General features: G+C 28.1%; 2 protein-coding genes across 2 annotated transcripts; both read left to right on the top strand.

Annotated features, from left to right (window-relative positions):
• Positions 1–354: 354 nt before the first annotated feature.
• On the top strand, positions 355–741 carry OCT59_022833 (uncharacterized protein; the record flags this gene model as incomplete). Its single annotated transcript, XM_066150388.1, has 1 exon — positions 355–741. One exon carries the CDS (start codon positions 355–357, stop codon positions 739–741), a length of 387 nt encoding a protein of 128 aa, XP_066006430.1.
• Positions 742–2,294: 1,553 nt separating this feature from the next.
• Positions 2,295–2,734, top strand: OCT59_022834 (uncharacterized protein; the record flags this gene model as incomplete). Its single annotated transcript, XM_025311688.2, has 2 exons — positions 2,295–2,562; positions 2,646–2,734. 2 exons carry the CDS (start codon positions 2,295–2,297, stop codon positions 2,732–2,734), a joined length of 357 nt encoding a protein of 118 aa, XP_025169156.2.
• Positions 2,735–16,212: the final 13,478 nt, after the last annotated feature.

Consider the following 16,212-nt stretch of genomic DNA (forward strand, 5'->3'; position numbering starts at 1 on the left):
GATACCGCGCTTTTTAGTTCTTGAATTTCTTGATTTAATAATTTTATAATAGGAAAAACAGTTATGCAATGAAGCGCGAAGTTGATGAAGCGATGATATGAATGGGTCCTCACCTAAAGATTGCGAAGATTGCTTTTCTTGATGATGTTGCTGTTGTCCACCTATCAGAAGTTAATAAAGATATTATAAATTTATTATATTTTTAATTGATTTGATAATAATATATATATAACCACCTTCCAATAAATCCGGCAAATTTCCTATTATTTTACAAGTAATTAGTACAGGTCATATTAAATATAATTTCAATAATAATATAAATAATAATACTTTTTGTTAACGATCTCCCCCTAGATGGGAGAGAAGATTGTTGAGAATGAAAAATGGAAGAAGAATGATAATGATGTTGACGTCGACGAGAGTGAGAGGGGGGAGAGGGGGAGAGAGAACGAGAATGATGTTGACGTCAACGTTGACGAGAGTGAGAGGAGGGAGAGGGGAGAGAGAACGAGAATGATGTCGACGTCAACGTCGACGAGAGTGAGAGGAGGGAGAGGAAGAGAGAGAATAATAATGGTGTCGAGAACGAGAATGATGTCAACGTTGACGTCGACGAGAGTGAGAGGAGGGAGAGGGGGAGAGAGAACAAGAATGATGTTGACATCGACGTCGACGAGAGTGAGAGGAGGGAGATTGATGATATTGCTGAGAGCAATCCTGAGAAGGAGAACGAGGATGTGATTCGTTATGTGAAATAAGATTAAGCGTCAATTTATTTTTTTTCTTTATTTTAATAATGTAAAGAAACAAGATTGAAACGAAAAGAAAGGTGAAAAGTCACCTATTTAACCATTACTTACATCATTAAAATAATATCATAATCGTTATCTCTTAATTAAAAATTAATATCATCGATATCACTTAATTAAATTAATATCATCGATATCACTTAATTAAACTAAATTAATTATCATGTGTATATCACTATTAAAATTAAACTAAAAATTAATACCATCGATATCACTTAATTAATTATCATATATATATCACTATTAAAAATCGTAAAATGAAATTTACTTAGCAAAACAATCATCAACCATCGTTCTAAAATTCGATAAAGGGATGGAGAAAGTTTTATATAAAAAATTATTGATTTGTTTGTTCACGTGAAATATTAACAAATAATTATACAACAATTATTGCCGTTTTCGACAATTGGAATGTCAAACAATATAAGGCGATTTTATAGTAACCAATCAATTGACAAAAGTATTTTTTTTAATCATGATTGTTGCAATTGGGCGTATGTATCAGTTTGTATCAGTTTGGAAACGGCTAAACTATTACTCGTAATACCGATAGTATTGTGTCCATATACTAACCATTGTGGGTCCAGAGTGAAAATTCATGTGATTTGCAAATTTTTAGACATTCCGGACCTATAAACCTTAAATAATTACTTGCACTAGTTAAATGGTATAAACCGATTCATGATTCTCAAGATAAGATTTTATTGTCAAGTATATAACGACATAAAATCATGTAATATAGAATTATGGATAGAGATAGTATAATACCAATATATAATGTATTAGAAAATTTTATTACATGTAATTTAATGTTGAAGTGAGAAAGATAAAAAATTATATGGCAGTTATTCCTTTAAATAAAAAAATATCATTTTAATAAAAAGAATGAATTTTCTATAAATTTGAATAACATTATTAAAAATCGGCTCAAATCTCAAAATAATATATCGTGTAACTTATCACGTATTACTAATTTAAAATTGCTATTCTCCTTATTCTAAAAATAATTATTCTAAAATTCATGTGTATTTTTCATCAGCTTGTTCGCGTTTTTCAGAACGCGTATTTTTATTATATACAATCTACCTTTCATCATTCCATACCCTTTACTTTCGCTCAATAATTTTTGTCTTTTCATCAATTATATTTTATTAACGCCATTATGGGTTCTCACCGTTTCACAACCTCGCAGAAAAAATCTAAGGAGCGTTTTAAGACGTTCAAAGCAAAGCGTATGATGACCGTAAAATTTTTGAAAAGTGGGTATCGTACGCAAGGTTCATGGTTGTATTTCTCTAATGGAGTCATCTGTAGACGGAGTTTTATACTCCCAGAGCTGTCCGGTTTTTAGATGGGTCATCTGAAGATGAGGTTTTGTACCTCCAGGCAGTCTCAGTTCTTAAATGGAACAATCCTGAAGAATGCTTCCATGGACTATCGACTTATTCACTTAGCTTTTGCTAACCACCCATTATTTATATATATATGTTATGTATTTTTTTTTATTGCTCAGTGAAAGTCGATTGTTATAACAGAGGCCTGGGAACATGCCTTGCATTAGATGCTTCGCAAACCAAGATACAAGAGCTCCAAAATGCTCATCGAAAGACTACTAATGCACTACAAGAGCTCCAAAATGCTCACCAAAGGACTATTAATGCACTCTGGAATGCAGAAGATAGGGTTGAGGAGCTGGAGAACCATGAAGTAGAATCAATTTCTACTCTTCACCGGCAAATACGCAAATTACGATGTAAGTATCTTCCTTATTACTTAAAAATATCTTTGTCCTATTATTTCATATTATTTCATTAACATATCTTTTGTTAATTTCAGCAGAAAATCAAGCTCTAAAAAATCCGAGAAACTTATTACGCTCCAACTTACCTAATAATAATAATAATAAAAAAAAAAAATCAAAATAATTTTTTTTTTAAATAATTATGTTCTCTTTTTCTTTTATGGTATAAGTATATTTCTATTTGTTAAGTTAAGAAGCACTTAACTCATTTTCCACCTAAGGTCCTAAGTTTATTATCTTTAAGTATATCGTGAAGGTTTAATTCACTTATTTTCCAATGCTTCCTTTTTTTCTTCTCTATCCAAATTTTCATTGTTATGAAGTCGGTACATTAGTATATATATATATATATTAAAATTATTAAGTCTGCAGTATTACCGCGACAGTATTATACTTTAAATCGATAAAGATATGCTGTAACCAGCATAGCTATATTTAAAGGAGCAAATTCTGATTTGTACATCAGACCTCCGATATGAAAAGCGAACAATACTATATAATAATACAACATCTGAATTTAATATTAACAAAGATCGGCCATTAAAAATTGGTATTTCCGACTGATGTATCAGATTTCATCGAAAGCTATACTGAAATTGGCATGGCTATATTTAAAGGAGCAAATTCTGATTTGTACATCAAACCTCCGATATGAAAAGCGAGCAATACTATACAATAATACAACATCCGAATTTAATATTAACAAAGATCGGCCATTAAAAATTGGTATTTCCGACTGATGTATCAGATTTTATTAAAAATCAGCATAAATGGGCACATCTATACATAAATACGCGAAAATCGGTATGTTTATGCTAATATCGGCAAAGCTATTTTAAAAGGGTCAAAATCTGATTTTTTTTCATTTGACCTGTGATATCCATTATATCAAAGATGTCAGGATAAAGGCAAAGAATTTAGTACTCATTTAGAAGTTAAAGTAAATAATAATAAGCGAAGAAAAACCAGCTAATTTAGATTAGAAAAATGTTTCTTGCAATGTAAATACATAGTAAAATTATAATATAATTGATTTGTAATAAAATTTGGTTAATATTTTGCTAATTGCTGTTTATTTTGTTTACAAAATAAGCTTTATATATAAATTGCAAGATAATATTTATTATAAAAATCAAAATTTATGGCACAGTATACTAAATAAATCAGTTTTGTATTTATTCACATTTGTATTTTTTTTTGACCTCTCCCTCCTGGATTTGATCTCTTATATTATGTAATAAAACACAAATTCTAGTTGGTCAGACCTAACCGATACTTAATTACTTAATACTGCAATTTTAAATAACTGAATTAGACAAATAAAATTAATATATCCTAGCTTCTTTTTCATCGTACTCATCATTATTGTTAGAACCAAACACTTCTTCCTCCGATTTTTCCTCATATCGCTCAGACTTTTTTGGCTTAATTCTTTTTTGACATTTTGCTGGCTGTTCAAGATCTGTCTGCCTATGAATGGCTTTAGTAAGGTTGCTTGTCTAAACCTCTTCAAAATCCTACGATTAGTTTCGTCAAAATTTTACTATAGATTTATTATAGTTTCGGCAGAGTTTCGGCAGTTTCGGCATTTATAATAAGTTTCGGCAGTTTCGCCTTTCTCCAAAGTTTCGCCAGTTTTTTAATATAACTTTAATATAGTTTCGGCAGAATTTCGCTTTTCGGCGAAACGCCATCTTGCCTAAACCCCTAGGTTTCGGCAAGCAACCTTAGGCTTTAGGCAGGCAGATTCTCAAATATCTGTTTAAGCTTTCGTGTAGATTATCATTCTCGTCTGCAAAGACCTCGTTTACTTGAGTCAAAAAATGATTTTCATCAAATAATCAGTTATTTTCGCATTGAAGCCTTGCATTCTCTACTTGTACTTTATCAATTTGTTTCTTTAATTTTAGATTTTCTAAATAAAGAATTTTATTAATAGTAATATTTTTTTACAAATAATTCTGAATTTATACAAATGAAGTCAAAATCGTATCTGCTTCTAAATTAATATCATCGTCATCAATCATCATTTCATTATTTTGATTGTCTTTAACCATTAATACAAATTTTTGTGGAATTTGAATATTTCCATATCATTTTTTCATTTCCGATAACATCTCTTATTGATCTATAAAAATTATTAATTATCATACATATCAATCAGCAATTTTCCAAAATTCAATTACCTTTAGAAATATTTAGCAGTTCAATTTTTATCCCTTAAACTGTAAGCAATTGCAGGCAAATTTGCCTGCAATTTTACCAAATTTCTGCTCTCATCTAATTTTATGAAAAATATAAAGCAATTTTAATAAAATTTTTTTCCAAGATAGTTTAAATTATATATTGTGTAGCAATTATTATCATTTATTAATTATACATTAGAAAATCGAAAATTACCTATTGGTAAGGTTGCTTGTCTAAACCTCCTCAAAATCCTACGATTAATTTCGTCAAAATTTTACTATAGATTTATTATAGTTTCGGCAGAATTTCAGCAGTTTCGGCATTTATAATAAGTTTCGGCAGTTTCGCCTTTCTCCAAAGTTTCGCCAGTTTTTTAATATAACTTTAATATAGTTTCGGCAGAATTTCGCTTTTCGGCAAAACGCCATCTTGCCTAAACCCTTAGGTTTCAGCAAGCAACCTTACCTATTGGTCAAAAGTTGTATTTTAAAATAATCACAAAATTTTAAAAAACTTTGCACTTCAACGATTTCATTGATAATTAATTGTAGCTATATAAAAGCTTAATAGAATATGTAGAATTTGGTATGAGAAACGACTTTTGTTAATATGATTTTTGATATTTAAAAGTAGGATTTTGATTTTACATAGAACCTTAATGAAAATTTTATTATGCATTTTAATTATATATTCATAACAATTGATTTTTTTTATCTCTATTTTGTTTATTATAATGCAAAATTTTTATAATAAAAATAAAAAGTTATAATAAATATTCAAATAGAGAAAAAATATGGTAAGAAAAGTTTAAATTTTATTATATAAAAATTCTGATACTATTTTTGCGGGTTAATTTCTAATCCAATTTTAATGATCAACTGTATATCTAACTCATACAATTTATGGCAGAATGTAGATCAATTTGGCTGCAAAATTATGTGACGATCTGGTCAAAATTAAAGAATTTTTTATAGTGTCATTTATTTTAATTTAGAAATTGCGGGCAAATTTGCCTGCAAAACAGTTTAAGGAATAACCTCATTGTTAGACTCTTCTTGAGTCAGCTTGATCAACTTTGCAGATTTGAGGATTAACTTGATGGATGACGATTTGCTAGTTGACTTATTGGTCTTGTCACTTGTTTCATTCAGATCACTTTCTTCTTCCATTCTTTTCTGTTAATGATTAGATCCTTCGCTTAGTATTTCTTCTTGAAACCTTTGCTGCTTTTGTTTGTTTGACTTGATGAGTGCCGATTTGCTAGTCAACTTATTGGTTTTATCACTCGTCTCATTCAGATCACTTTCTTTTTCTGTTCTTCCCTGTTGACGCTTAGATCCTTCGCTCAGTGTTTCTTCTTGAAACCTTTGCTGCTATTGTTTATTTGATTTGGTAGGTGATGATTTGCTAGTTGACTTATTGGTCTTGTTACTCGTCTCATTCAGATTACTTTCTTCTTCCATTCTTTCCCATTGACGATTAGATTCTTCACTCAGTGTTTCTTCTTGAAACCTTTGCTGCTTTTGTTTGTTTGATTTGATGGGTGACGATTTGCTAGTCGACTTATTGGTCTTATTACTCGTCTCATTTATCAGATTATTTTCTTCTTCCGTTCTTCTCCATTGACGATTAGATCCTTCATCTGGTGTTTTTTCTTGAAACCTCTATTGCTTTTGTTTATTGTTTTTTTTAGTTTTTTTTATTATTGCTATTATTTGACATTTTGATATTCACTCAATATTCGTTTTAAAAAATTGAAGCAGGTTCAATATCGTCATATTGTCCTATTTATAAATTTAAAAAATCAAATCAATTAATAATAAGAAAATCATTAACGTTCTACTGCATTGATTTCTCAATTGAAAAATCAACTATAAATCATAATTAAAAAAGACAAATCAATTAATAATAAGAAATTGTTAGTGTCCTACTGCGTTGATTTCTTGATTGAAAAATCAACTATAAATTATAATTAAAAAGTCAAATCAATTAATAATAATAAGAAAATCGTTAGCGTTCTACTACGTTAAAATTTGATATACTTTAATGCGGCAAGTTATACTTTGTTGAAATTTGCAGTAAAATCAAAAATATTCCTTGTATATTTAGATTCTGTAGCGATATTGTTATTATAGCAATACCACTTCGATTAATACAAAATTGTTACTTTTTAACTTTAGCTAAAATTTACAGTTTTTTTTGATAAGGTTTGTTTGACATCTGAAAATGATAAAGGGATGATAAAGTGATTATCTTGTTAATAAAAGTTATTTTAAAATAAAATAAGCTTTTTATTGTAAAATAAGCTTAAATCATATTGCAATTTTTAAAAGTATATTAATTAGAAAATTCGCAAATTTATTATATAAAATTACCAAATTTGCGAAAAAAAATATTAAATCCTAAAAAATTATTGAAATAATCATAGAAGCCAAAATTACATTAATTATACAAATTATACAAATTTTGTGTTATTCCAAATTTTATAAAAATCAGCCTTTTTACAAATTTGGATTTTGCTAAACTTATTAAACTTATTCAAACACTAAACAAATGAGCAGAAAAAGGTCAGTCTCTAGTATACTTGACGATCTTGATGATGAAGAATCACCTTCAAATCAGCCATCTTCTACTCGTAGAAATAGATCAATTTCTAGTATAATAAACAAAGAAATAGTATTTTCTGCTAGACCAACAAGTAATAAAAGAAAACTAAGTTTGTAATTATCCTGATTGTAATGGCAACTTGGTAGATTCTCGCACAAAAGAAATTCATGATTCCAGACATCAAGAATACCAAGATTCGCAAGGTACAATTTCGTCTCAAGTTCATCAACTTGAAATAGGTGAAACATCAACACCCGCTTTAGCTGGATGAATGATTGATAAATCTATTAGACAAGAATCGAAAGAATCAGATAACAGTAATCAAGATGATGTTGATGATGAATATTATCAAGATGTCGAATTTAACTTCTTATCTCGACAACGTGCAAGAAATATACATGCCACCCAAATTATTTTGGACTGCCGTAATTATAAGTAAAATCCCAAATTCAATTATGGCATCCCAAATTATTTTGGCATTTTACATAGTAAATTATATATAAACCGAATGAATTATAACATCCCAAATTATAATTATGGCATCCCAAAATAATTTGGGCAGCATGTATAGCAAGAAAGTATATAAATCGTCCAGAAATTTCAGAAGATCCAGAAGATTCATCATCATCTGAATATACTACAAAGGAAGATATCACAGTGAATCAGATAATGATCCAATTTTTGGAATTTCTGGAATTTTTGAAGACTATTCACCACCTAGTTATGAACCATTTCAAAATCCACTATATTTAGAATTGAATTATGATCGATTTTTATGGATGTTACTTTGGATAATGAACTTTCGAACAAGATTCAATATCACAAAGACAACTACTGAGACTCTAATAAAATTTATGAAATTGGCCCTGTACGAATTCAGTAGTGACAATTTTAATGATTTTCCAGATTCGCTTTACTTAACAAGAAAGAAGCTTGAATTAAACGACCAATTTCATAGTTTTGTACCTTGTCTGAAATGTCACAAATTGTATAAAAAATAGGAAGTAGTAGATTTCAAACAAGAGGACAATCTTGCTATAATAAAATGTCAACACATAGAATTTTCCAATTCTTCAGTTCATAGATCACGTCTTTGCAATACGGCATTGTCTGAAAAAATTAGCATATCGACAAATTGAACAATAATACGACCTAATTTAATATATCTGTTTGCTGGAATCAATCAACAACTTGCCCCTATATTTTGTCAGCCTGGATTTGAAAATTCTCTCTGACATTGGGCTAATCGGTCGAATTTTGATAATATTATGACCGATATATATGATGGGCAAGTGTAGAAGAATTTTAAAGAATTGAACAATAAAGATTCACCAATTTTTTTCAGAAGCGAAGTGGCCGATTTTCATCTTGGCTTGATGCTGAATCTTGATTGGTTTCAGCCATATGATAGTACTATTTATAGTTTCAGTGTCATATACACCACTATATGCAATTTGCCACGTAATATCTGATTTAGACATGAAAATTTATTGACTCTCAGCATTTATCTGGGCCAAAGAAGATTAGCCTACATAAAGTAAATCACTATTTAGTACCAATAGTTAATGAATTGAAAACACTCTGGGTGGGTTATACATGAAGTCAAAATTAAAGCCCAAAAGTAGAAATATTTCGACTTGGGAAGGTCAAAAGTTAAAATTAAAGTCGAAATGGTCAAAATTACATCATAGTCATGTGATTTTTATAATTATAATTTAATATAAAATTTTAAACGTGAATAACTCCGTCAATATTGATGCTACAGATATGAAATACATATCGTTGGAATCCTCTCAATGAGCTGAATCCAACCGTGTAAAGATCATAAAAATCGAATCACTGGATGCGGAGATCGTTAACTTTGAATTTTAAAATTATTGTTTATTATAAAAATTAAAGACTATTTAATACCAAATTTTAAACATGAATAACTCCGTCAATATTGATGCTACAAAATATCACTAGTTGAAAAAGGACAATTCGGCCTAAATTTGACCAGGTCGAATATAGGTCGAATGATGGTCTAACCTGTGTCAAATTGAGGTCAAATTTTTGGGCGCATTTGAAGTGCCAATCGTTTCAAATTCGGACATTATTCAACCATTATTTAAGCTTAAATTGACCAATATTCGACCTTAAAACTTTAAGCCGAATTATGGTCTAATAACAACCCATTTATTTACGATTTTTTTTATCAAATTTATTATTAAATAAATGTATTTATTAATGCTTAAATACTTTATAATTATATTATTATTATTGCATCTATTTAATTTACAAAAAATATTTCTAATTCAAATACAATTCCACAATTACATAATTCATGTACAGTCAACTCCCTCTATAGTCACTCCCGTTATAGTCACATTCTACTATATAGTCATACCAGTTGAATGTTCAAAACACTTTATTATTAAAATCTATCCTATATAGTCACAATCTATCTATAGTCACTATCACACCTATCCTCAAAAATCTTATATTAAAAAGAACCGTTTATAATCACAGTTATATAAAAAATATATTAAATAACTTGGCATCTAATAATCGTACAATGATGTATCATAGCTTGTTAGAATCGTCTCACTGAGACGAATCGAATGGTGGTAGTTTTATCCTTTTCCGATCACTGGCTGACGAGTTATTCAACAAAATGTTAAACATCGGCATTATAATATTTCTTGATTTACGTTTACTGCGCCATTTAACATTTTGCTAGATTTCTCGGTACCTAGTGATTGTAAAAAGACGATTTATAGCTCGTTGGAATCGCCTCATCGAGACGAATCGAATGGTGGTAAGCTCATCTCTCTGTGATCAATATTGACGGAGTTATTACTTAAAAACCATTTAATATTTTTTAATTTCGGAAATTGATCTAGTGATTGGATTTCGATGTATCTATACCATTAGATTCGTCTCATCAAGACGAATCGAATGGTAGTAAGATCGTCTTTCTAGGATCAATATTGGCAGAGTTATTACACAAAAACCATTAATATTTTTTTAATTTCGGAAATTAATCTAGTGATTGGATTTCGACGTATTTTATACCATTAGAACCGTCTCATCAAGACGAATCGAATGGCGGTAAGATCATCTCTCTACGATTAATATTGGCGAAGTTACGATACAATAAAGTTTTAAGTATAATTCTGGCTAAAATTATGTTGATTTTTGGCCGGAATTATGATATACAAATATAAGAAATTTTTTATATAGTCACATCTCTTTATAATCACCAAATATGGACTGTCCCAAATGTGTGACTATAAAGAGAGTTGACTGTATTCGTATATATGAATTTTTGATCATTCTTTGGCAATCCACCCGAACCTATAAAAAAAAGAGAAGAACTGAACGGTTAGTAACTGTTCATAATATTAAAAAAAAACCAAGATTGTTTCGCATTTTTTTAAAATTTTTGAGCATTAAAAATTAAAAATTCTGATACATGAATTTATTCGTTGTCCAATGGTCATACAAAAATGAATTAGGACTCATTAGATTTGTCTCGATGAGACGAGTCAAATTGTGGTAAGATCACATCTTTAGCATCGATAGATAGCTTGCTAATGCCAATTTTTTATAAATCATTTAGCATAAATCAACTTATGATCTATTGATGCTAGAGACATGAACTCACCACCATTTGACTTGTCTCATTAAGATGAGTCCAATGAGTCCTAATTTATATTTGTACTACTATTGGATGACAAATAAATTCATGTATAAATTCATGTATTAGAATTTTTAATTTTTAACGCTCAAAAATTTTAAAAAAATGCGAAACTTGACATTATTTGCCATCCAGTAGTTGTACGTGGACAATTTAATATTCATTAGATTCGTGTCACTGATACGTGTTGAATGGTGCTAAGATCATGTCTCTAACACTGATAGATGGCTTGCTAATTCCAATTATTGATAAATTATTTAGCGTAAGTTAACGTGTGATCTATTGATGTTAGAGATATGATCTTACTACCATTTGATGCGTCTTGTCGAGATGAATCTAATGATATATGGCTTGACTTTGTACGATCACTAGATGGACGGCTATTCGATTTTTCGCATTTTTATAAAAATTGGATTTAACTGAATTGAACTGCCAGTTTTTCAGTTCAGTTTTTACGGATTTTGGCTTTAATCTGAACTATCTATAATCTGGACCAAACTGACCTGTTCAGAGCTTTAATTTCTATGCATAAATAGTAAATAAACAAATTAAATTAATTACAACCAAAAATGTGAAAAAGAATTCAAATTAGTTTCCTTTAAAAGAATATTATGTATTGAGTAATATAAACTCAAAAAGGACCTGCGGTCTTGGTTGTTCCTGTAAATAATCTATCGTTACGTGCTCCTGTGCCTTCTCCGTTTTTACTAAAGTCGCCATTACCGACATGTGATCTGAATGCTTTACTGATCCCATTATGGAGCTGATACCTATATAAAAAATATGAGAAAAATTAAAAAAAAATAAATTAAAAAAATAAGTTTCAAATTTCAAATCGAAACTTACCAAATTAAAGTCCCAAAACTGAAGGAATCGATACCTATAAAAAAAATATGAGAAAAATTAAAAAAAAATAAATTAAAAAATTGTTTTGAAATTCAAATCAAAACTTACCAGATCAAAGTCTCAAAGCCAAAGGAAATGACATCTATAAAAAAAATATGAGAAAAATTAAAAAAAATAAATTAAAAAAAACATAAGTTTCAAAATTCAAATTGAAACTTACCAAATCAAAGTTCTAAAGCCAAAGAAGCTGACATCTATAAAAAAATACAAGAAAAATTAAAAAAAAATATAAGTTTCGAATTTCAAATCGAAACTTACCATATTGGTATATTCAAGTCCTAAAGTTGAAAACTGATATCTACAAAAAAAGAGAAAAATTAAAAAAAAATTAAAAAAAAATATAAGGTTTGCTTTAAAACTTATCGATCCAAATCTAAAGAAAGAAGTCGATATCTAAAAAAAAAAAAAATTAAAACGTTTTAAAAAAATTGAAGAAAAAGTTTCAATGCTTTTGCTTTGAAGTTTACCAATCCAAAGCCCAAAAGAAGAAGCCGATACTTAAAAAAAAATAATTTTTTTATCAAATAAAAAAATCAAAAAAAAAAATGATTCCAAAGTTTCAATTTAATAGTTCAAGTTATCAAGAAAGAAGCCAATATTTTTAAAAAAAGAAATAAAGTTAAACCAAATTTTTTTTCAAAAGAAAAAATTTACTAAAAAAAAATTTTGAATGAAACTTACCTATTCAAAGCCCAAGGTTGAAGCAATATCTACAAAAAATAAGTTTCGAAGGCAAAGAGCAAAGTCAAAGCCAATATATACTTAAAAAAAAAGAAAAAAAAAATTAGTTTAAAAAAAAAATAGTTTCAAAAAAATGAAAACCTTTTGAAACTTTACCGATTTAAGGTGCGATACATATCATAGCACCTAAAAAAAAAGAAAAAAAAATTATAAATTTTATTTTAAAAAGAAAAATAAGTTTTAATTCAAAACTTACTGATCTAAGGTCTATAAAAGTCGAAGCTGATACATACTTAAAAAAAAGAAAAAAAATTAGTTTTAAAAAAAAAATAAAGTTCTGAAAGAAACAAAACTTTCAAAACTTTACTGATTTAAAGCGTAACGTAAAAGCTAACACATACTTAAAGAAAAAAAAATTTTTTATTTTAAAAAAAGACAAAAAAAAAATAAAGCTTTCAAAAAAAATGAAACTTTTGAAACTTTACCGATCTAAAGTATACCGATACTTAAAAAAAGAGAAAAAAAAGTTTAAATTAAACTTTTTTTAAAAACTTTAAAAAAATTATCTTTCAGCACACAAACTATAATTGGACTAGTCTAATCAGCCAATTTTGACTTTTGAATTAATAAGATATTTTATTTTAGCCATAATTAGTCTAATTTGGTCAAAATTTAATGTTAGCCAAAATTTAAATCGAAATCTGGCTGTTTTATCACATGACCAAATTTTCTTATTTTGACTATAATTTGTACTATGACTTTGTATACTTTGTAAAATAAAAATAAAAACTTTGATGTACATTGAATATTATTATTAAATGCTGTACATGTGATAATAATTTTGTGGATGATGTTCATTAATGTCAAAATATTGCATGTATATATTTTTTTAATAACAATTGCGATGTAAATGATTTGCAAAAATATACATGTAATGAACATTTTTCCTGTGACTTCCTGATGAAGTCACCAAAAAAGACAGAATTTACTTAAAAGCAGAATCAAGATAATATTCCAAATATTACGTAGAAGATTAATAATAACTTAAAAAGGGAAAGTCTTTTGGAAAAAAGAAGCAATCTACTTGTAAAAAAGACTTTGATGGTAATTACAAACTTATTATTTTGGCTAAAATTCAAGATCACTAGCCAACTGATGAGATGATTGAGCCAAATATGAAGATTGGAAATTTAATGTACTTGCTATCATTTATATAATATTAACTCTTTTTTTACTTTACTTTTTATTATTAAAATTCTTTTTTTTTCTGTTATTTCATAATGGGTCTTATTAGAATTTCCTTATAGGTATAAACTGAGAGAAAGGAGTTTTCTCTAAAAATAAGTATGCATATGTAAATGCAGAAAGTCTCTCTGCTTTAAATACTGCTTAAATTCTACCTGATAGTGTATATGCATGTGAAGTTATTTTTAAAATGATGAGTGGTTTAAGTCTTATTAAATTATTTATTATATAGTTTATTTTATTTGTATAATGTATTATAAACTCATTTATTTTAATAAAGATTTAAATATATTGCAGCAAAAAAAAAAAGAAATTTAAATATTTTATACTAATTTTATAGTTAAATAAATACCTTTAAAGGGTTTGCAATTTGATAACTAATTTGTTGCTTAAACTACAATATATAATTATAAATGATTAGGATTGTTAGAATAAGAAATTGGTATTCTTTAAATTTAAAAGTACTAATATACTAGTACTATAATATAATTTTATATTAAATAATTAATATTTAATATAAAAAACTCATATGGGCTGATTTGTCTACCTTTAATTAAAATATTGATTTTATTACATTTTTATTATACAAAATACTATATAATATACAGTAAATTAGGAGTGAGTATTAAAAAACTTTTATTTAATGTTATTATACTATAAGTTGGTAAATATTTCTTTTAAATTAATATAATTCTTAGCACTTACTATATATATTAAAAATTTGTATCTTAACTTTAAACGTAAATATCTCCAGATCTAATGATCCAATCGGCAAGCTCTTTTTTCGCTCATATAGACCAGATCAAGGGCTTTCTGAAGTAGGGTTCGATCCAATTTTTTAGAGACAATCCGGATCAAATTCGGATTCCCTTTAATGTATCCGCCAAATCCGGATAATAATCCGGATTTGAAAATTTTACGGATAATCCATAAATTCCAGATCAACCTGACCATCAAATTTAAAAAAATCAAAATTTATTATTTTTATTAATTTATTTTTCGCAAAAATAAATTATTTTAAATATTATAATTAATTTTCATTTAATAATTTTAATAATTATACTTTTTAAAACTTTATTGAAGCAACTTTATTGAAAAAACTTTACTGAAAAAACTTTATTTAAGAAACCGAAACCCTTAATCTATCTCAATATGACTCGTTTCATCATCCCATTCTGATGCAAAAACGTGCATTGTATTAAGATTTCTTTTTAAAAAAAGCATTTTAGCTGCCAAATTTGTATCTAAACTTGTCCTTTTAGTATTAATAAGATTTCCGGCATCTGAAAATAACTGTTCACTTGACACTGACGTTGCTGGTACTGCAAGATACTTTCGGGCAATTCTGGCAAGTTTTGGAAACATTTGTAATCGTAATTTCCACCAATCTAAAGGATTTTCAGTTTCCAATGCTAATGATAATGACAAATAATTTGTAATTTCATCAATAATTGGTGTATTTGAATATGATTTATTCCCTCTTTTATTTTTCATTTGCCGCCGTTGACGATACTCTTTATGTGAATGCATAGAAGATTCTGCATTAAGTGGAGTTGATGGATTGTTTAATAGTTCGGATGTTGATGTTTCTACTCCACCCAATTCACTGCAGAGTTTTTGGACAATTCGTTGTTTCTCATCATCATCTAGAAAATCTAAGTTTTTGTAACGAGGATCTAATAAAGCTGCCATTAAGCCAAGATCATTTGGAATATCCCAGTAATATATCAATGCATTATAAATATTTTGTTTTATTTTTTCCAAAATACCTACTGTATTTAACGGATTTTTAATTGAAATCTTCTTCTTTGTAATATTACTTATAACTTCATCGTCATCAAAGTCAGTCTGTTGTATTTCTAGGGCTTCCGATCCAAATATGGTATTCTCATTCAAAAAATCATCATTATTTGATGGTACTTCAGTAGCTAAATCAAAAATCATTTCTTTAATTATTGGAATAACTCGGCTTAAGGTAATATATGAATTTCCAGAAAATTCACGAGTTGCTTCTTCAAATGGCATTAGCAAATCAACAAGTTGGTCCAGCAACTCCCATTCATCATCCGTAAGTAACAATCTCTTCAATCTATTTCCATCTTTTTTGATTTCACGATCTGTTGATGTGGATAAATCGGCCTGAAGTTGAGTAATAGCATCCTTTAAAAAAAATAAACGATCCCACGCATAGTACAATGAATTCCAACGTGTAGATACATCTTGAATACAACGCAAAATATCTGTATAGTCAAGTTTTCTCTGCACCTGCTCTAATCTTTCCACTTGTTTTTGATATT

This window comes from Rhizophagus irregularis, chromosome 32, assembly GCF_026210795.1.
Source record: "Rhizophagus irregularis chromosome 32, complete sequence".
Lineage (NCBI taxonomy): Eukaryota > Fungi > Glomeromycota > Glomeromycetes > Glomerales > Glomeraceae > Rhizophagus > Rhizophagus irregularis.